Below are 23,040 nucleotides of genomic sequence, written 5' to 3'. Positions count from 1 at the left end.
TTTTCACTTTACTTACGGGTTGATCATGTCAGCTGTCACATAGACGCTGCCATGATCAAGCCTGGACTTAGTGGTGGCGATCCGCCGCCATTAACTCCTTATATTACCCTCATTTGCCACCGCATCACGGCAACAGGAAGAGCTGGGGACACTCCGGGACTGCCGCATAATGGATGCGACAGTCCCGGGGCAGCTGCGGGCTGATATTCTCGGCTGCGGGAGGAAGGGGCATTAACCCTGTCCCTCACCCTCCCCAGCCTGAGAATACTGGGCCACCGCTGTGTGCTTACCTCGGCTGACGTGTCTGTGTGAGTGTGAGGTGTCTGTGTGAGTGTGAGGTGTCTGTGTGAGTGTGAGGTGTCTGTGTGAGTGTGAGGTGTCTGTGTGAGTGTGAGGTGTCTGTGTGAGTGTGAGGTGTCTGTGTGAGTGTGAGTGTCTGTGTGAGTGTGAGTGTCTGTGTGAGTGTCTGTGTGAGTGTCTGTGTGAGTGTCTGTGTGAGTGTCTGTGTGAGTGTCTGTGTGAGTGTCTGTGTGAGTGTCTGTGTGAGTGTCTGTGTGAGTGTCTGTGTGAGTGTCTGTGTGAGTGTCTGTGTGAGTGTCTGTGTGAGTGTCTGTGTGAGTGTCTGTGTGAGTGTCTGTGTGAGTGTCTGTGTGTTTACTCTGCTCCGCTTCCTCTTCCGGTCATAAGGACATCACTTCCCTGCAAACCGCAGGGCAGCGATGAACATTACCGCAGGTAAACTGCGAAATACCGGAGGGAATAACACAGGAAAACGCAGTGAACCGCACAGAATTTGCTGCCTGCGTTATTCCCTGCGGGATTTCACGATTACATGGCAGTCAATGGAGTGAAATCCCGCAGCGACGTGCGGAAAAGAAGTGACATGCAACTGTTTTTGCTGCGGGAATCCCGCAGCAAAACATGCAGCTGTCAAAATCCACATAGTGCGCACAGCATTTTTTTTCCCCCATACGTTTTGCTGGGGATTCACTGCAGAGATGTTATGAACATAACATGCAGAGAAACATGCAGCAAAACCGCAGGAAAGCCGCGGCAAAAACCGGCAAGTGCGCACAGGGGCTAATACATCTTCAAAACAAAGTGTTGAGTATTTGAAAAGGATTATGAGAGTTTCTGCGCCACAAAATCAGTGTAAAACACACCCAAACTTAGAGTTTTTGGAGCAGAAACTCAACCAAATCCACCTCAAAATCAGTTTTCAGATTTTTTTCACTTTTAAACATGAAGCACAATATGGATTGGCACATGACCCGAACCACTGTCAGTACATAATAAATGCAGTGGCAGAACCACTGAGTACATGAATGAAGGATCAGAATCACCATCAGTACATGAATACAAATACCAGAACCACCATCAGCACATGAGTACATCACCAAGCTCAGTACAGTGATTAATTGCAGTTTCAGCTCAGCCCCATAAACACTTGTATCATGTGAACCTGCAACTCCCAGTATGTCCTTAAAAGGAACCATAGCACTGATGAGATCTAGCCAGTATCACAAATAAGCAGGAGCGCTAACCGTTTCCTGCCCAGTTCTTACTACTTCTGCGCTGCAGTGTGATGAGGTCACAGCATGATGACCTAATCATGATGCTGCTGCTTGTCGGGGAGAGGGATGATGAGCGCTCCTCTGTGCTGAAGTGTTCAACTTTAATCGCATCTGAAAGACTTACAGTTGAATCCAGGAAGATAAAAAACTGAATCTTGTGGCTGTCTGTGGGCTGCAATACATCCTTCGGCAGGCCACATGTTGAGCAGGTCTGGATTAGAGTATCATAAAGCAGTCTACAGATGTTACCTACAAGATAATACATGACTGGTATATTTTATAACTGGTTTTCCTTTGTTTTAGTGACTAACCTGCACTTTATTTTTATTATTCTATTACTTTGTATACCCCTTGATCTCCATCAAGAGTTGTAGGGCCATAATAGGGGGTGTGTACAAGTAAAGAGCACAAATAGTCACCAGCTGGCCCCGCTGGCCAGAATACATTATCATAAGGCAGCTTTGGCGGCATCAAGCACATGTGGAGTGAAGCAAAGCGTACTGACTTTGTTTTGTCTGATCACGCACTGGATCCCACCCAGTTGCATTGTGAAGAGGTGTCCTGACCAGAGGGGCCAGGTGATGACTATACGTGAGAGAATAACCACCTCTGTGGCCCCAAGGGAACGAAGCAGGTGTCATGCACCGTGTCTACACTTATATTTTAGGATAACCTAAGACCAAAAAATGTATTAAGGGGATGATCCTGTGCAATGAAATTCGGTGCGCTGTAAACTAGTAGTGGTCATTTATGGTCTCAATCTTATGGACTGTAGCCGAAATATTTCATAGTCAAACTTCCTGGCACTAGACCAGCAAACAGATATGCTCACCTCCTCTCAGTCGAGGCTGAACGATTCGTTTGAGGGCTTAGATGTTTCTTCTTTCTAGGGTCTCTATCTTCTTCATAGCCCTCCTGGAGGATCTTCAAATAAAACAAACAAAAAATAATGTTAATACTAGATGGCTAAATTCATATATATCCAGTAGAAATGCCAATATTCTCCATGTAAAAGGTTGCCCCTAAAGAAAGCCTGTCACCCCCATAACTGAGCAGTCATATAGAGGACTTATCTCGGTCAAGTCTTTGTCTGTACATGTCCTCGCTTAAAGGGAACCTGTCAGCAGAAATTTCCCCTAAAACCTAACAGATTCCCCCTCTGCAGCTCCTGGGCTGCATTCTAGAAAGGTCCCTGTTATTATTGTGCCCCCTTTCTGACCAAAAAAAAGAGTTTATAAAGAGGTACCTTTTTGGCTTCGGATTCTATAAATGTGACACGGGGGCGGGCAGCCTGATGGCCGTTATTCTGCCTCCTGGTCCTGTATGCCGCCCCCATCGCTGATTTCCATACTTTTGGACGCCGCCCACTGCTCCAGCCATCCCCGCACATGCCCAGTGCCAGTCTCACGGGACTGAGCACTGTGACTGCTGGTGACGTGTGCGCAGGCAAGTGATTATGGGCGGGACTGTGACTGTTATCAGCAAGTACCCGCCCATAATCTCGTGAGCGCGCAAACCTCTCCAGCGGTCACACTGTGCTCAGTGTAGATGCTAGACTGTATGGGCTGCTTCCAGGGATGACGTCCCTTTGTCACGTGATAGTATTTTGAACACGCCCATATCACGTGACAAAGGGACGTCATCCCTGGAAGCAGCCCATACAATCTAGCATCTACACTGAGCACAGTGTGACCGCTGGAGAGGTTTGCGCGTTCACGAGATTATGGGCGGGTACTTGCTGATAACAGTCACAGTCCCGCCCATAATCACTTGCCTGCGCACACGTCACCAGCAGTCACACTGCTCAGCCCCGTGAGACTGGCACTGGGCATGCGCGAGGATGGCTGGAGCAGTGGGCGGTGTCATCAGCTATGGAAAGGAGCGATGGGGGGCGGCATACAGGACCAGGAGGCAGAATAACGGACGCCAGAAAGCCCGCCCCCGTGTCACATTTACACTATCTGAATACAAAAAGGTACCACTTTAAAGTCTTTTTTTTGGTCAGAAAGGGGGCACAGTAATAACAGGGACCTTTCTAGAATGCAGCCCAGGAGCTGCAGAGGGGGAATCTGTTAGGTTTTAGGGGAAATTTCTGCTGACAGGTTCCCTTTAATTGTAAAGTGATGTGGAATATATTGGAGATCATTTTATTTATATATATTCTTAAATTAGCCAGTATACAAATCCCTCTTATATAGTAGATTAGTCATTTAGTGTTATTACATATGTAAATGAGGCGGCTTTGGTGCACCCTTGGCATGGCCAGAGGATCAGAGCAGCGTATTACTATCCTGGACCTCACCTTACAGTGATAGGCAGTGCTCACTTTGAAGCACTGCTTGATCCAATTCCCCAGGCTTTTACACACTGACACTGCAGAGGCCAAAAAACAACAAAGTAAGTGTGTGCAGATATGTGCTCATCTCTCTCCTGTCTGCAGCAGCCACTCACTGCTCATAGGATCACAAAGAAGAGAGGCTGATGCTGAGAGGAGAACACCCACACATTGACAGTGAGCGCACATCATCCTCTCTCACCTGTCTGCAGCAGCCACTCACTGCTCATAGGATCACAAAGAAGAGAGGCTGATGCTGAGAGGAGAACACACACACATTGACCGTGTGTGCACATCATCCTCTCTCTCCTGTCTGCAGCAGCCACTCACTGCTCATAGGACCACAAAGAAGAGAGAGGCTCATGCTGAGAGGAGAACACCCACACATTGACAGTGTGCGCACATCATCCTCGCTCTCCTGTCTGCAGCAGCCACTTACTGCTCATAGGATCACAAAGAAGAGAGAGGCTCATGCTGAGAGGAGAACACACACACATTGACAGTGTGTGCACATCATCCTCTCTTTCCTGTCTGCAGCAGCCACTCACTGCTCATAGGACCACAAAGAAGAGAGAGGCTCATGCTGAGAGGAGAACACCCACACATTGACAGTGTGTGCACATCATCCTCTCTCTCCTGTCTGCAGCAGCCACTCACTGCTCATAGGATCACAAAGAAGAGAGGCTGATGCTGAGAGGAGAACACACACACATTGACAGTGAGCGCACATCATCCTCTCTCCTGTCTGCAGCAGCCACTTACTGCTCATAGGACCACAAAGAAGAGAGAGGCTCATGCTGAGAGGAGAACACACACATTGACAGTGAGCGCACATCATCCTCGCTCTCCTGTCTGCAGCAGCCACTTACTGCTCATAGGATCACAAAGAAGAGAGAGGCTCATGCTGAGAGGAGAACACACACACATTGACAGTGTGTGCACATCATCCTCTCTTTCCTGTCTGCAGCAGCCACTCACTGCTCATAGGACCATAAAGAAGAGAGAGGCTCATGCTGAGAGGAGAACACCCACACATTGACAGTGTGTGCACATCATCCTCTCTCTCCTGTCTGCAGCAGCCACTCACTGCTCATAGGATCACAAAGAAGAGAGGCTGATGCTGAGAGGAGAACACACACACATTGACAGTGTGCGCACATCATCCTCTCTTTCCTGTCTGCAGCAGCCACTGACTGATCATAGGACCACAAAGAAGAGAGAAGCTGATGCTGAGAGGAGAACACACACACATTGACAGTGTGTGCACATCATCCTCTCTCCTGTCTGCAGCAGCCACTTACTGCACACAGGATCACAAAGAAGAGAGAAGCTGATGCTGAGAGGAGAACACACACACATTGGCAGTGTGCGCACATCATCTTCGCTCTCCTGTCTGCAGCAGCCACTTACTGCACACAGGATCACAAAGAAGAGAGAAGCTGATGCTGAGAGGAGAACACACACACATTGACAGTGTGCGCACATCATCCTCTCTTTCCTGTCTGCAGCAGCCACTGACTGATCATAGGACCACAAAGAAGAGAGAAGCTGATGCTGAGAGGAGAACACACACACATTGACAGTGTGTGCACATCATCCTCTCTCCTGTCTGCAGCAGCCACTTACTGCACACAGGATCACAAAGAAGAGAGAAGCTGATGCTGAGAGGAGAACACACACACATTGACAGTGTGCGCACATCATCTTCGCTCTCCTGTCTGCAGCAGCCACTTACTGCTCATAGGATCACAAAGAAGAGAGAGGCTCATGCTGAGAGGAGAACACACACACATTGACAGTGTGTGCACATCATCCTCTCTCTCCTGTCTGCAGCAGCCACTCACTGCTCATAGGACCACAAAGAAGAGAGAGGCTCATGCTGAGAGGAGAACACACACACATTGACAGTGTGTGCACATCATCCTCTCTCTCCTGTCTGCAGCAGCCACTCACTGCTCATAGGATCACAAAGAAGAGAGGCTGATGCTGAGAGGAGAACACACACATTGACAGTGAGCGCACATCATCCTCGCTCTCCTGTCTGCAGCAGCCACTTACTGCTCATAGGACAACAAAGAAGAGAGAGGCTTATGCTGAGAGGAGAACACACACACATTGACAGTGTGCGCACATCATCCTCTCTTTCCTGTCTGCAGCAGCCACTGACTGATCATAGGACCACAAAGAAGAGAGAAGCTGATGCTGAGAGGAGAACACACACACATTGACAGTGTGTGCACATCATCCTCTCTCCTGTCTGCAGCAGCCACTTACTGCACACAGGATCACAAAGAAGAGAGAAGCTGATGCTGAGAGGAGAACACACACACATTGACAGTGTGTGCACATCATCCTCTCTCCTGTCTGCAGCAGCCACTTACTGCACACAGGATCACAAAGAAGAGAGAAGCTGATGCTGAGAGGAGAACACACACACATTGACAGTGTGCGCACATCATCTTCGCTCTCCTGTCTGCAGCAGCCACTTACTGCACACAGGATCACAAAGAAGAGAGAAGCTGATGCTGAAAGAAGAACACACACACATTGACAGTGTGCGCACATCATCTTCGCTCTCCTGTCTGCAGCAGCCACTTACTGCACACAGGACCACAAAGAAGAGAGAGGCTGATGCTGAGAGGAGAACACACACACATTGACAGTGTGTGCACATCCTCTCTCTCCTGTCTGCAGCAGCCACTCACTGCTCATAGGATCACAAAGAAGAGAGAAGCTGATGCTGAGAGAACACCCACACATTGACAGTGAGCGCACATCATCCTCGCTCTCCTGTCTGCAGCAGCCACTCACTGCTCATAGGATCACAAAGAAGAGAGAAGCTGATGCTGAGAGAACACCCACACATTGACAGTGAGCGCACATCATCCTCGCTCTCCTGTCTGCAGCAGCCACTCACTGCTCATAGGATCACACAGCAGAGGAAGATAAGAGTACACCCACTCTGGTCAGCGTTGGCCACTGTTGGTTGTGTTCCAGTGAGCAGCAAGTAGCCACTACACACAGGAGATGGATGAGAATGCAGCAGACACTGTGGGCTCATAGCTGCGAAGGCCGGAGGATTACGATCACACAGCGCTCCAAAGTGAGTGCTACCAATCACCACAGCAGCAGGGACGGAGGATAGCAACTGAGGTGGAGGAACGGTGCAATGAGCCCTTGGCTATGACAACATGGCAATCATTTACATATCCAACTAAACAGCTTTTATATAAAAACAAAATGACTAAGATCTACAGTAGAAGTATGATTTTCATAGGGGCTCTGCCCTTCATACGAGTGTCTAAATTGTGCAGTTTTGTGGGTGACAGAATCCCTAGTAATGATAAGTACCTGAGAACAAGGTACTTCTCATAATCAGTTACAGAGAATCTGTCCCAGCTTTTTGCCACTAAAACAGCAAAATGTAAGGGCAGAGATCCCAGTGATGGGACTTACCAGGTTGCTTGCGGTAGTTTTGATAAAAATCACTGTTTTATCAGCAGGAGATTATCACTATAGAAGTAGAAAACTTGCTGCAATGCAGTCACCCATACTCATGAGCTCTATATAACCTTGCCCCATTATGTATCAAATCAGTGATGTGGGCAGGGTTGTACAGAACTCACCAGAGAAACACGGATTTTAATCCAAATTGCAGCAAGCAGCTTAATAAGTGATACATCACTAGAATCAGGGTCTCACAGAAGGGCTAGATTCTATTTATATAACAAAAAAAATAAATCCAGCTTAAGGCGGTTGTACACTAATAGGACAAACGCCTCCTGTGCCAGCGCCAGTCCAGTGGTGTCGGCACTGTCACCCCGTGGGTTCACATGGGGTTGTTACAACATGCAAGCCCAACTAGCGCTGGCTTCTCTCTCCACTGTGAGGTAGCGTGGTCGGCTGCGCAGCAGAAGACACGGGATCCAGGCATTAAGGTTCACAGCACACGGTTTAATGTCCAAAACAAAAGTCCATAACACAATACATGTGCCTCTCCAGCAGAAAAACTCAGGGAGTTGTGTTCACTCCCTCACACCCGGCACACCTGCCCTTGTTCCTGATTCTATTTAACCCTTCCCTCAGCCTGTAGGGAAACAGCATTAACCCTATAGTGGATTCACTTCCTATCATGGAGTGAGCACAACCGGGGCGAGACATACCGGCCGTCATAGATAACCCCCGGTCACAGTCTCACATACCCCCCCCTCAGTTCAAGCGTGCGGGGTTGAACTCCAGCCATCAAACACGGGCCGCGGGACAAGGCATCGGCGTTGCCCTGCAACCTACCGGCCCGGTGTTCAACCGTAAACCGGAAGTTCTGCAGAGAAAGGAACCACCGGGTAACCCGGGCATTCCGTTCCTTGGCGGACCTCATCCAGACCAGTGGAGAGTGATCCGTCACCAAGCGAAACTGCCGTCCCAGCAGGTAATAGCGTAGGGACTCCTTCTCCACTACGCTATAATTCCGCTCGTGAGGGGTGAGCTTCCTACTTAAGAAGGTGACGGGGTGTTCCTCCCCCTGAACCACCTGAGACAGCACTGCCCCCAGGCCGACCTCCGAGGCGTCAGTCTGTACAATGAACTCCTTCCGGAAATCAGGGTTGACCAGAACGGGCTGTCCGCACAGGACCTCCTTCAGGGCCCGGAAGGAGTCCTCGGCCTGCGGAGTCCAGCGCACCATGACGGACTTCTTGCCTTTGAGAAGGTCCGTCAAGGGGGCTGATAGTCCCGCAAAATCCTTTACAAACCTCCTGTAGTACCCCACGATACCCAGGAAGGCCCTAACCTGCTTCGTGGTCAGGGGTCTAGGCCACTTCTGGATCGCCTCAACCTTGTTAACATGGGGCTTAACCACTCCTTGGCCTATCACGTAGCCCAAGTAGCGGGCTTCCGTGAGTCCCAACGCACATTTCTTGGGATTGGCTGTCAATCCGGCTGTTCGAAGCGCGTCCACCACCGCTTGTACCTGTTCCAAGTGGGTCTGCCAATCGGAGCTGTAAATAATGATGTCATCAAGGTACGCCGATGCATACGCCTGGTGGGGTTCCAGCACTAAGTCCATCAACCTCTGGAACGTGGCCGGAGCGCCATGTAACCCAAAAGGCAAGACAACATAGTGGAAGAGACCCTCCGGCGTAACAAAAGCGGTTTTCTCCTTGGCGGACTCCGTCAGTGGCACCTGCCAGTACCCCTTGGTCAGGTCGAGCGTGGTAAAATATCGCGCCTGTCCCAGCCTATCAATCAGCTCATCCACCCGGGGCATGGGGTAGAGATCGAACTTGGATATTTCGTTCAATTTCCTAAAGTCATTGCAGAACCTTAAGGAGCCATCGGGTTTTGGTATTAGGACAATCGGACTAGCCCAATCACTCCGGGATTTTTCGATGACCCCCAGGCGTAACATTGTCTTTACTTCCTCCGATATGGCTTGTCGTCGAGCCTCCGGTACCCGGTATGACTTCAGGCGTACCTTCAGGTGGGGCTCGGTGACAATATCATGTCGTATCAGACTGGTCCTACCGGGCAGCTCGGAGAAGACATCGGGGTTCTGCTGAACCAACCGTCTGGCCTCTCGCCTCTGAGTCTTGGTGAGGGCTTCTCCAATCCTTACTTCCGGTTCGTCCTCTCCGGAGGTCGCTGGAGCCGGATGTGAACGACCCGAAGAGGAGGGAGGTGGGGAAAAAACAGCCATCAGGCTTTCCCGTTCCTGCCAAGGTTTTAAAAGGTTGACATGGTATATTTGTTCAGGTTTCCGCCTACCGGGCTGCAATACTTTATAGTTAACCACCCCAACTCTTTCCTTTATCTCGTAGGGGCCTTGCCACTGAGCCAGGAATTTACTCTCCGCCGTGGGGATTAATACCAACACCCGATCCCCGGGTTTAAAGGTCCGCACGGTGGCTTGTCTATTGTAGCGGCCGCTTTGCGCGGCCTGAGCCTCCTGTAAATGCTCCTTCACAATTGGCATGACCGCGCTTATGCGGTTCTGCATACCTAAAATGTGTTCGATCACACTTTTATGGGGGGTGGGCTCTTGTTCCCATGTTTCTTTTGCCAGGTCCAACAATCCCCGGGGATGTCGCCCGTATAACAATTCAAAAGGCGAAAACCCCGTGGATGCCTGTGGCACCTCTCGTATGGCAAACATCAAATAGGGAAGCATCATATCCCAGTCTTTCCCGTCTTTTGAGATCACCCTTCTAAGCATGGTTTTCAGGGTTTTATTGAAACGCTCGACTAAACCGTCCGTTTGAGGATGATACACAGACGTACGCAACTGCTTGATCTGGAGTAGCCGACATAGCTCTTTGGTCACTTTAGACATGAATGGGGTCCCCTGATCCGTAAGGATCTCCTTGGGCAACCCCACCCGGCAGAACACAGCAAACAACTCCCGAGCTATAAGCTTTGCCGCAGTATGTCTGAGAGGTATCGCCTCGGGATACCGGGTGGCATAGTCAACGATCACTAGGATGTGTTGGTGCCCTCGAGCGGACTTTACGAGGGGCCCCACCAGATCCATCCCTATCCGTTCAAACGGGACTTCTATAATGGGTAACGGTACCAACGGACTGCGAAAATGGGTCAGGGGTGCGGTAAGCTGACACTCCGGGCAGGTTTCGCAGAACCGTTTTACCTCCCCAAAGACCCCGGGCCAATAGAACCTTTGCAATATTCGCTCCTGCGTTTTCTTGACCCCTAGGTGGCCACTCATCAGGTGTTTATGAGCCAAGTCGAGGACCCGCCGGCGATGCGGCTGGGGCACCACCAACTGTTCTACCCCCACGCCCCGTATTTCATCTACCCGGTAGAGTAAATCCTGCTTAAGAGCGAAATGGGGGTACCTTACCTGGGCACCGGGCAGCTGTGCCACCCAGTCAACTACTGTCACCCGACTCCGGGCATGTATCAACGTAGGGTCCTGGAGTTGGGCTGTCCCAAACGTATCCGGGGACGCCTCCAACTCCGGGATGGGCTCGACCGTCTCAGCCTCTCCTGCCAATACCTCTAGGGGTGACCTACCGGGTTCACACTCTGTCCCTAACATGGTGACCCCTACGGCAGGTGTCCCGGATTCAGGATTGTAGGGCTCAGGTCCCGGATCAACCGATATCTGAGGGGACTTAGGGGGTCCCCTCCACAAAGTCCAAAAATAGGGCAGATCCCTTCCTAGGATCACGTCATAAGGAAGAGTGGTAAGAAGTCCCACCTCATGTTGCACCTGCCCGCAAGGTGCTGTGATGGTGACAATCCCCGTGGGATAGTCGCGGCGGTCCCCATGTATGCAAACCACCCCCACGGTGCGTCCTGTAGTCTTTACTTTAGCCCTCAAGGTGGATCGCACAAGGGTCACTAAGCTTCCGGAATCCAACAATCCTGTAACCGGACATCCATTCACCTGTATTTGGCACAAGTGGGGCTCCGTCTCTGGGGAGACCCGGTCAGCGGTACACACCACCTGAGCATACATTGAACCCCGCCGGGTAACCCCACAATCCATGGGCTCCGTGGTGAGTGGACACTGGGCTTCCATATGTCCCACCCGCTGGCACCGCCAACATCTAATGGGGACGGAAACCCCCTTGACGGGTTGTCGTTTAGGGTACAGAACCTTCCGGACCTCAGGAATGGTGGCCACGGCCTCAGACGGGACGGTAGGGGACTCCTGCACCGTTGTCAGCGGTGGGTCCTTGGCCCTAGGCCTGGAGGGGCCAGACCGACGGGCGGTACGCAAAGTCTCAGTGTCCCGTATCAAGTCCTGTGTAGCCACATGCCGCTCTACCAGGGACACTAATTGGTCCAGGGTACTCGGGTCACCCTGTCCGACCCACCGTTGAACGGTGACGGGTAAAGTGCGCACAAAACGATCCACTACTACCCTTTCCACCATTTGCGCCGGGCTCAGAGTGTCAGGCTGCAACCACTTTTTTACAAGATGCAACAAGTCATAGGCCTGGGAGCGTACGGGTTTGGCTTCCTCAAAGAACCACTGATTTACCCGCTGAGCCCGTACATAGGTATTCACCCCCAACCGAGCCAGTATTTCGGCTTTCAGGGTCACATAGTCAATGGCGTCCTCGGTACAGAGGTCCAGGTACGCTTTTTGGGGTTCCCCCGTCAGATAGGGCGACAATACCTCAGCCCACTGCGGGGTCGGCAGCTTTTCCCGCTCGGCTACCCGCTCAAACACCGCCAGGAACGCTTCCACATCATCACCCGGGGTCATCTTTTGCAGCGCTTGTCTCACCGCTTTCCGGACGCTGCCGTCGTCATCCGGTCCCGGGGTTGTTGCTGCCGGTCTGGCACGGATCGACTTGGCCAGGAGAACCATCTGTTCTTGGTGCCTTTTTTCCTGCAATTGCAAGGCTTGCTGCTGACGTGCATTGGCCTGCTCCATCTGTTCTTGGTGCACTTGCAAGGATTGCTGCTGACGTGCATTGGCCTGATCCATCTGTTCTTGGAATTTTTTTTCCTGCATTTGCAAGGATTGGAGCAGGTGTGCATTGGTCTGTTGCTGCTGTGCATTAGCCTGAGCCAAATGCTTTAGTATGTCCTCCATGGCGTCGCCGGGTTTGGGCTGTAGTATAGCCGCTCGAATCCAGGACATGTGCTACTGGGTCACCAGGAATGGATGCTACACCTCACCGGCTGTCATGCCCGCATTCTCCACCATATGTGAGGTAGCGTGGTCGGCTGCGCAGCAGAAGACACGGGATCCAGGCATTAAGGTTCACAGCACACGGTTTAATGTCCAAAACAAAAGTCCATAACACAATACATGTGCCTCTCCAGCAGAAAAACTCAGGGAGTTGTGTTCACTCCCTCACACCCGGCACACCTGCCCTTGTTCCTGATTCTATTTAACCCTTCCCTCAGCCTGTAGGAAACAGCATTAACCCTATAGTGGATTCACTTCCTATCATGGAGTGAGCACAACCGGGGCGAGACATACCGGCCGTCATAGATAACCCCGGTCAGTCTCACACCACATTTGGATGTATCAACAATAAGTCAAAACAGCCGCAGCTCTGACTTCTTGATGTTTGATACGTCTGATTGGGCGGAGGGAGAAAGATATCCTGATTCCAGCAATGTATCACTTACTATGCTACTTACTGTAATTTTGATAAAATTTGTTTGTTTTTTTAGGAGATTAATCATTTCTAGGACTATTAAATGTGCGGCTAGGTTCTTAAGCACAGTCATGAGCCTCGCCTGCACCACTGATTGACAGCTGGGTACAATGTACAAGGGCATAGAGCTGCCACAGTGGTGGGGACGGGGTTATACAGAGCTCTATAGACAGATGACTAGTTAGATATAACAGTGATAATCAAAGTGGCAGCAAGCAGCCCAGTAATTGACATCACTGGAATCAGGGACTCTGCCCCTATATTATGCTGCTCTCATAAAGTAGCAAAAACCTGGTAACAAATTCCCTTTAATCAAAATCCCAGGGACACAAAATTACAATATAAATGAGGCGCAAATGATTACAGCTGAGAAAACAGGAGCCATCATAAGAAAGGCCTAGAATCAGATTTGTGTGTCATTTTTTTTCATATCCCGATCTTTATTAAAAAACACAAACAAATAATATGGCAGTTTTCATACCAGCCGCTAGGCAAATTGCAGATCCATACTTAGGATTTTCCATATTATCCCAGGCAGGACTACAATGACCGGTAACACCTCTATACACAGCTGATAGCACAAGATCCATCAATTCAAATAGACCCAGCTTATCCTGCGCCCTTCAAAAATACCAGAATGTTATTAATTATTATTAATATTTAAATAGCCTTCAGCTTGATCTGGAGCAATGGCGATTTGATGGATAAACGCAGAGTATGAACATTATCGTGTGGAAGAAGAGCTAAGGTCTTCTCCGCCGTTCTATTGAAAGTAGCAAACCATCGGGTTTGCTGGTCTTCCTCTTCAGCTTGTTCATCCTATTATCCAATTAGAAATTCTGCCATGGGGCCCATGATTTCTATGTACGCCCCTCAGTATCCCCTCTCAATTCCAGGGCTTTAAAAGGGTTGTCCGGTCTAAATCCATAAGTCTGTAGTCCCTTTGTGTGACTGCAGACGTGTGAATCCTCACATGCGTGCAATGTGCATGGTCAGGATTCACTGGTATCAGAGTCGGGGTAAAGATGGGAGCGTAAATCAGTCTGCTTGAAATATATGCTCCCGCGCCTCCCCCATACTCTGGAACGCTCTACCTCAGTATATCAGACTCTCCCCTACCGTAGAAAGCTTCAAGAAGAACCTGAAGACCCACCTCTTTCAACAAGCCTACAACCTACAATAACCCTCAGTCTTGTACACCACTGCGCAACCAGCTCTGTCCTCCCCTATTGTACCATCACCCATTCCCTGTAGACTGTGAGCCCTCGCGGGCAGGGTCTTCTCTCCTCCTATACCTGTCTGTTATGTACTGTTAATGATTGTTGTATGTATACCCTCTTTCACTTGTAAAGTGCCATGGAATAAATGTTGCTATAATAAATAATAATAATCTGGATAAATTCTTTGTGAGAGTTCGATCAACGGCTTTACTTGAAAGGCCATCGTTATCTCTGACCTCCGACATCCTGACTTTTACAGAATGAGAGGTTGACCTCGATAGTTGCACTAGTGGCGTGTTGGAGACACCTCAAAAGAGAGCCTGATCTCCACTATTTTTAGTGACCTTAGAGGATCCTATGTATGTGCGTAAGGCTGCTTTCACACATCCGTTTTTTGCCGTGCGGCACAATCCACCGGATCCATTTTTTCGACATACAATTAGCCCCGGATTGTGCCACATGGCCTTGCGTTTCATGCGGCGTGCACCGGATCCGGCGCACATAGCTAATCCGTTGGCCAGATGGAACGCTGTTTGTAGCATTTTTTGTTTCCGGCGAAAAACCGTATCATGCCGGATCCGGCGTCGTACTGCATGATTTACAATTGAAAGCCTATGGACGCCGGATCTGGTAAAATGCGGCAAAAACCAGATCCAGCCAACGGATCCATTTTTTTTAACTGAGCATGCTTAGTATCACAACGGATCCGTCAAAAAACTGAAGGTACTGATGGAAAAACTGATGCAACCGATTTGTTTTTTCGCTGGATCCGTCACATCAGTTTTTTCGCCGGATCGTGCCTGATGTAAAAAAACTGATGTGTGAAAGCAGCCTAAGTGTAAATGACGGGCCCTATCTCGGGTTAATTAACCCGATGTGTACTGTAGCTAGGAGTGCAGGGAGCCAGCGCTAAGCAGTGTGCACGGCTCCCTGCCCTCTGCACATGTAGCTGCAGTACACATCGGGTAATTAACCCCATGTATACTGTAGCTAGGAGAGCAGGGAGCCAGCGCTAAGCAGTGTGCGCGGCTCCCTGCTCTCTGCACATGTAGCGACGTTATGATCGCTGCTGCGTCGCTGTGTTTGACAGCTAAGCAGCAATCATAACAGCGACATACAAGGTCACTGTTGCGTCATAGAAAATGGTGACGTAACAGCGACGTCGTTGTCGCTGTTGCTATGTGTGAACCCAGCTTTACTTCTCTACACGGTTGTACAACAAAAGAAAGTGTGAAAGGGGTTGTGAATGCCTGGTCTTTAAACATACGTGGCATTACTTGCCTCATACAATATCAGTGCTCTGGCTTATATTACCGATTAGGCTAAAGCTACACAGTGCGACAGCAATTCTCTAAAATTGTGCTTTCGCAATAAATAAAACTGTCCAGTTGTGAATAAGTCACATATAGTGTCATGACTTGCATATATCACAGGAGTTCTCAATTTTGACAATCAAGACTTGTTAGAAGGGATCCTAGTCAATAAGTTAGTCAACGGAGGTCCCCAACAACTGACTATCATCTGTTGGGAAAATCGGGAGTAAAAGTGTTCAAATCCACGGGAGCGCCACCACAGGTGGTATCATTAGGATACGCTCACACGAGCGTAAATATCGGACGAGTGCAATGTGAGAAAATCTCGCATTGCACTCGGACCTATGCTAGTCAATGAGTGAGAGCAGTTAGTCAGCTTTTCTCGCATCCAGAATCTGGATGCGAGAAAAGCGGCAGCATGCTGTGATTTTCTACGAGAGCTGTATCCCTCGCACTCATTCAAGTGAATGGGTGCGAGAGATACGTTGGACTGCACTTGGATGTTATCCCAGTGCAGTGCGATATACGCACAGGCTTACGTTTACTGAATTGCACATTAATTGACCTTTATGTCCACTAAGTTATTAAGCTACAACGTCTTAATTGCCCAAGAAGGAGGTTTCTTGTTTGGAGAGACATAAAAAGAACAGCTGCAGACATTATATGTCTGCAAGAAACCAAATTCGCAAAACTTGATCACCCTAGGTTCGAACACAAAGATTTTCCCCACGTGTTCTATGCACTCAATGAAGAAAGCAGGAGTATCAACTTTGGTTAAAAACAGTTTCATTTCAGTTTGTCAATGAAGCAAAGGATGAGCAGGGTAGATTCCATATTCTCACATGTGTGATAAATAACAACCTGTGTACCATCGCTAACATATATGCCCCCAACTTTGGCCAGATCGGCTTTCTCAAGAGGGTTATTAACACCATAGAAAAAATAAAATTAGGTGATATACTCCTACTGGGAGACTTCAACCTAGTTCCAGACCGATTTATGGATTCCACTGCACATTCCAGACACTTTATACATTCTCTAAAGCATTGGCTGCTAGCACACGAATTCATCGATACATTTAGAAGTTTTAACTCCACTTCGAAAGAATTCACCTACTACTCGGATACTTATAAGACCTTCTCTCGCATTGATTTGATCCTCACCACCTCTTTTACCATTTCCAAATTTAAAAACACTACAATCCTCAAGAAAACCTTCTCGGACCACTCCCCGGTTATGTGTGAAATACAACTTAATTCACAGGCCCAAAAGGAATCTTGTATGGAAATGTAGCCCTTCCCTAATCAACCTTCCCTCATATAAAACCCAACTTGAACAATTAAAAACTATTTTGACGAGAATAATCACAAATCCCTATGTCCCACTACAATTTGGAACGCCCATAAAGCTGTCATGAGAGGAGAGCTAATAAAAAACTATCTGCATTCCACAAGAAAGAGGAGAAAAAAAATTGACCTGATCCAAAACACAATCAACCAAAAAGAAAAAGCCCAACAAAATCTACATACCCCATCGGCGAGCATTCATAAGGATCTATTGGACCTTAGAATCTAACTGAAAGGGTTACTCTTTGACGAGTTTGACCGTCACCTTTATTACTCAAAAATGAAATATTATTCCTCCATTAACAAGCCAACTAGATTAATGGCCCAGAAAGTAAAAGCAATTAGAGTTAAACAAAGGATCAACTCAATAAAAAACACTAGTGGCATTTTAGTGAATCATCCCAAGGATATTGTTGACGCTTTTGCCAGATATTATGAACAACTATAACCTAAAAGATGATCCCCTTACCCCCCAGCCAACCCCTGAAATGATCAATAAATTTGTCAAAAATAAACCTCCCTACAATAGCCCCCAATAAACTTGCAAATCTCAATCCTCCCTTCACTGAAACTGAAGTCTTCAATACAATTTCCTCCCTAAAATTAGGAAAAGCCCCCGGACCAGATGGCTTTACGAATGATTATTTTAAATCCTTTTGCACCCTCCTTTCCCCATACCTGACTAAAACATTCAACCAAATCTCGACGGGTACTATCCCCACTGAGATGTTACAAGCAACGATCTCTTTGATCCCAAAATCCGGTGGGGATGTTGAGTCTGTCGGCAATTACAGACCCATTTCCTTAATTAATACAAACATTAAAATATATGCCAAAATTATTGCAAACAGACTCAAAAAGTTGATTTCAGAAATTATTGATAAAGATCACCTTGGTTTTGTCGAAGGGAAGCAAACCTCCGATGGCACAAGGAGGACTATCAACCTTGTTCATCAGATGGAAAAAAGCAAAACGCCATCCATACTGCTGGCGCTAGATGCTGAAAAGGCATTTGATCGCATAAACTGGCAGTATCTGAGGGTGACTCTGTCCAAATTTGGCTTTGAGGACAGTTTTATCAATACGGTTATGGCATTATACTCTAAACTGTCTGCAAGAGTATATGCCAATAACCAGTTATCTGCCCCCTTTGGTATCACCAACGGTACCCGCCAAGGCTGTCCTCTCTCCCCTCTCCCGTTTGTCCTTGCAATTGAACCCCTAGTTGAACTTATCAGAACCAATGATAAAATCAAAGGAATCCCTACAAAAACCAAACATCATAAAATTGGACTTTTTGCAGATGACATTATCCTCTCCCTTTCAGATCCAGCTCCCTCTGTTCTGGAATTGATTAAGGCCCTAGATAATTTCACAAAAATCTCATATTACAAACTAAACGCCAAAAAATCCCAAATCCTCCAATTTCACCTCGATGACCCCACTATTAGTCTAATCAAGACATGCTCTGCCTTTTCATGGGAAGACACCTCTATTACTTATTTAGGAATACAGATTACCAAAAATTTACAGAACATAGTAGATGTCAACACTGATCGACTAATTAATAGCATTACAATAGACTCTCATGGCTGGGGAGAATAGTTACTCTTAAGCTTGTGTCACACATAACGACGACGACAACGACGTCGCTGCTACGTCACCATTTTCTGTGACGTTGCAGCGACGTCCCGTCGCTGTCGCTGTGTGTGACATCCAGCAACGACCTGGCCCCTGCTGTGAGGTCGCCGGTCGTTGCTGAATGTCCAGCTTCATTTTTTGGTCGTCACTCTCCCGCTGTGACACACACATCGCTGTGTGTGACAGCGAGAGAGCGACGAAATGAAGCGATCAGGAGCCGGCACTGGCAGCTGCGGTAAGCTGTAACCAGCGTAAACATCGGGTAACCAAGGGAAGACCTTTCCCTGGTTACCCGATGTTTACGCTGGTTACCAGCCTCCGCTCTTGCTGCCAGTGCCGGCTCCTGCACTGTGACATGTGGCTGCAGTATGCATCGGGTAATTAACCCGATGTATACTGTAGCAAGGAGCCAGCGCTAAGCAGTGCGCGCGGCTCCCTGCTCTCTGCACTGTGACATGTAGCTGCAGCACACATCGGGTTAATTAACCCGATGTGTACTGTACCTAGGAGAGCAAGGAGCCAGCGCTAAGCGTGGCTCCCTGCTCTCTGCACATGTAGCACAGCGACGTTATGATCGCTGCTTCTGCTGTGTTTGACAGCTAAGCAGCGATCATAACAGCGACTTACAAGGTCGCTGTTACGTCACCGAAAATGGTGAAGTAACAGCGACGTCACTGTCGCTTAGTGTGACACCAGCTTTAAAATGATGATCCTACCCAAAATACTCTACTTATTTAGATCCATCCCTCTCCATATCCCTATCAAGATCATAAACAAGCTACAAAAAACAATAAACGACTTCATTTGGGGTGGTAAGAGGGCAAGGGTCTCCAAAACTATTCTAACCAAACATAAGGTGAGGGGTGGGATTGGTGTTCCAAGTTTATTGGGATATTACAATGCTAATTTAATCAAACAAAGCCAACGCTGGGTGGGAGACTCAAACATTTCCCTGGGTGGATTTGGAATTATTTTTTAACAACTATCGTCCCCTTAAACATCTTATTTTATCTCATCTTTTCAACCCATCTCTCCCTTCACCTGATCCCCCCACGTTGAGAGCCTCTATACAGGCATGGAAACACCTTGCTAACAAAACTCCTAAAATAAACAAATATAACCAAATTAGAAACTTTAGTCTCAACTTCCTAGCTATTATCGCAAACCAGAAGATACCGACCTCATGGCACAACTCAAAACTAAACAAAATTAGCGACATTCATGATGGTTTGGATTTTCTCTCTTTTCTGGATATTAAAATTAAGCATAAAATACCCGACTCAGATTTTAAAACTCTTATTCCCATCAGAGAATCCCTGCGTAAAATCCTTAATAACAATCCCCTACCAGAGATAATTGATACGTTATTCTGCAACCCAAATAGTGTGCCTATTTGGAAAAACCAAAAAATATATATCAACATTTAATAGAAGATCTAAATTTCGAGAAACTGAAATACATGCTGGATTGGGAGAAGGACCTAAAACAATCCTATTCTGAAGAGAATTGGCAGATCGGTTTAAAAGCAACAAATTCCTTAACTCTTTGCTCTTCTCTTTTAGAATCCCACTACAAACGTCTCACCCGATGGTATTTTACTCCACTCAGGCTCCACCAAATTAATAAAAACAACTCCTCCTCATGCTGGAGGAACTGTAACGGCTCCGGTAGCCTACTGCACATTTTCTGGGATTGCCCAATATTAAAACACCTCTGGATAGAAATATCCAAACTAATTAATCAAATCACCCATTCCAACATAGTTATTACCCCCCAATTAGCTCTCCTCTCTCTAGACCTTGACCAGATTGATCCATCCTTCAAATTTATTATTATCCACATCTTCCTCACGACCAGATCCCTTATTGCAGCCAACTGGAAAAATCCCCTCCCTCCATCTATTACACAACTTATTGAAGCATTAGCCCAACACAACAATTTTGAGAAACATTATGCCACTATTAACAATAATTTCCCTAAATATTTCCGGCAGTGGAATCCATGGAATCAATACCGCCAAGGTGTTACATGAGATCAGATGATCCTACTAATTGAATTCTAACATGTGGTTGTCTTTGTGTTCATCTTATTATTTAGCCTTCAGCTCGGGTTTTCTTATAAATACTGAAATCCTCTAGACATTGACAAATGTGATATATTTCATAGTTCTTAATTATAACTAATAAAATATATCTTTGTACCGTGTTAGCCAGTAGAGATAAAAAAATTGTTTAAAAGAACAGAGAGTCCTCAGTGGTTGATACCTTTTAATGGCTAACTGAAAAGATGGTAATAATTGCAAGCTTTCGAGACTACTCAGGTCTCTTCATCAGGCATGGTATAACACAAAATCTGAAGAGTCACGTATTTATACACAACAGGACTTAGAATAGTGCAGTAAAAAAAAAAAAAAAAAAAAAAAAGGAAAAAAAAAAGGACAAGTTATATGAAACAGAACTATCTCTATGGCAGGGGGACAAGCTGTTCTAGCCATAAATACTGCTGCAGTTCAGTGTGAAAGTTTTATTGTCCTTTGATAAGGGTCTGGTCCAGGGCTGTGACATGCTCGGATGGTCAGAGGAGCACATCTTTTAACTGATGTAAAAAGACATGAATCCATGAGACACATTCATTCCTTCTCTGAATGTGTCAAAGGTCATCATAAGTTTGTACTCCCATAGTCTCCTGTCTCTCTGGGACTTGAAGTTTCCTTTCAATACCAGCAATTTCATGTCCATGATGCTGTGGTCTGGGTTACAAAAATGTTTGGCCACAGGTAGATCCATCCTTTTTTCTCTAATTGTGTGGCGGTGAGAATTCATCCTTGTCCTGAGCTGTTGTCCTGTCTCCCCTACATACAGACCCCCAGTTGGACATTTGGTACATATAATTAAGTACACCACATTGGTTGTGGTGCAGCTGAACGTACCTGGGATCTTGTAGTCCTGATGTGATCTGGGAATCTTTATCTTGTCCGTTGTCAATATTAATGGACAGGTCTTGCATTTTTTCTGGTTGCAGGGAAATGTTCCTGTTGGTGTTGGAGAGGACAGGGAGCTTCTGACAATGATGCTTCTTAGATTTGGGGGCTGTCTAAAACACAGAAGTGGGGGGTCTGGAAAAATAGATTTTAACCGGGCATCTTTTTGCAGTAATGGTTGTAGTTTCCGTGCAGCTCCTCTAAACACCTCCAGATGTGGATTGTAGGTGACTACAAGAGGGACCCGGTTGTTCTCTTCTTTGGTTTTATAATGTAGAAGATGGTTTCTTGATATTCTGGTGGCTCTTATAATCTGGTTTTCAATTGTTCTTGGGTGGTAGCCTTGATTCAAAAAGGTTTTTCTGAGGCCCTCAAGGTGATTGTCTCTATCTGTACTGTTGGAACATATCCGATTGTACCTGATAGCCTGGCTGTATACAATAGAGTTTTTTATGTGTTTTGGATGAAAACTGTCCCATTTCAGGTATGTTGGACGGTCAATTGGCTTCTTGTACAGGGATGTCTGTATTTCATTGTTCCGTAGTTTAATGATGGTGTCCAAGAAGTTGATTTCCGTGCAGGAGTAGTTGAGTGTTAGGTTGATGGTGGGATGAAACTGATTAAATTGTTCATGGAAGGTCTTCAGCTGCTCCTCAGACTCTGTCCAGATGATTAAAATATCATCAATGTAACGGTAGTAGGCCAGAGGCCTGATAGGACAAGAGGATAAAAAGTCACTCTCAAGCTTGGCCATGAAAAGATTTGCATATTGTGGTGCCATTTTGCTTCCCATTGCAGTCCCAGTCTCCTGTAGATATATGTCATTGTCAAATTCAAAGTAATTATGGGTGAGGATAAATTTTGTAAGCTTCACCACAGAATTGGCATCAGTTCCTGTATTTTCCAGGAAAATTTTGCAAGCATTTAATCCATCCTGGTGTGGAATATTCGAGTACAAGGATTCCACATCCATGGTGGCAAGGATGGTTCCCTCTGGAAGAGGACCTATTGGCTAAAATATTCCCTCAGACGTAGTCTCCTGAAGTAATCTTCCATGTCGCTGCAGAGTTCAATTTTGTCTAGAGCTTTAGTCGGACAAAATGAGAGTCCTCTAGAAAGCACAGCAACTTCCATTTTGTTTGGTTTGTAATCCGAGAGATTGATAACACAGTTAGATGCTTTTGTGCCTTGAATGGACTTGGTTTCCAAGTTGTCAGGTTAGATGCTTTTGTGCCTTGAATGGACTTGGTTTCCAAGTTGTCAGGTTAGATGCTTTTGTGCCTTCAATAGGTCCTCTTCCAGAGGGAACCATCCTTGCCACCATGGATGTGGAATCCTTGTACTCGAATATTCCACACCAGGATGGATTAAATGCTTGCAAAATTTTCCTGGAAAATACAGGAACTGATGCCAATTCTGTGGTGAAGCTTACAAAATTTATCCTCACCCATAATTACTTTGAATTTGACAATGACATATATCTACAGGAGACTG

The 23,040-nt window shown here is 47.0% G+C and overlaps 1 protein-coding gene across 2 annotated transcripts in view; it reads right to left on the bottom strand.

The window, feature by feature from the left end:
- RBM27 (RNA binding motif protein 27) overlaps nucleotides 1-23,040 on the bottom strand; it is a 200,626-nt gene that overhangs the window by 124,978 nt on the left and 52,608 nt on the right. For both annotated transcript variants that reach the window (XM_075344602.1, XM_075344603.1), the window contains exon 4: nucleotides 2,407-2,498. In XM_075344602.1, coding sequence (XP_075200717.1) covers nucleotides 2,407-2,498 — 92 coding nt within the window. The remainder of the gene's footprint in view (nucleotides 1-2,406; nucleotides 2,499-23,040) is intronic.

This window comes from Anomaloglossus baeobatrachus, chromosome 4, assembly GCF_048569485.1.
Source record: "Anomaloglossus baeobatrachus isolate aAnoBae1 chromosome 4, aAnoBae1.hap1, whole genome shotgun sequence".
NCBI lineage: Eukaryota > Metazoa > Chordata > Amphibia > Anura > Aromobatidae > Anomaloglossus > Anomaloglossus baeobatrachus.
The sequence above is the reverse complement of the archived record's forward strand: the minus strand, read 5'-3'. Positions and strand labels throughout refer to the sequence as shown.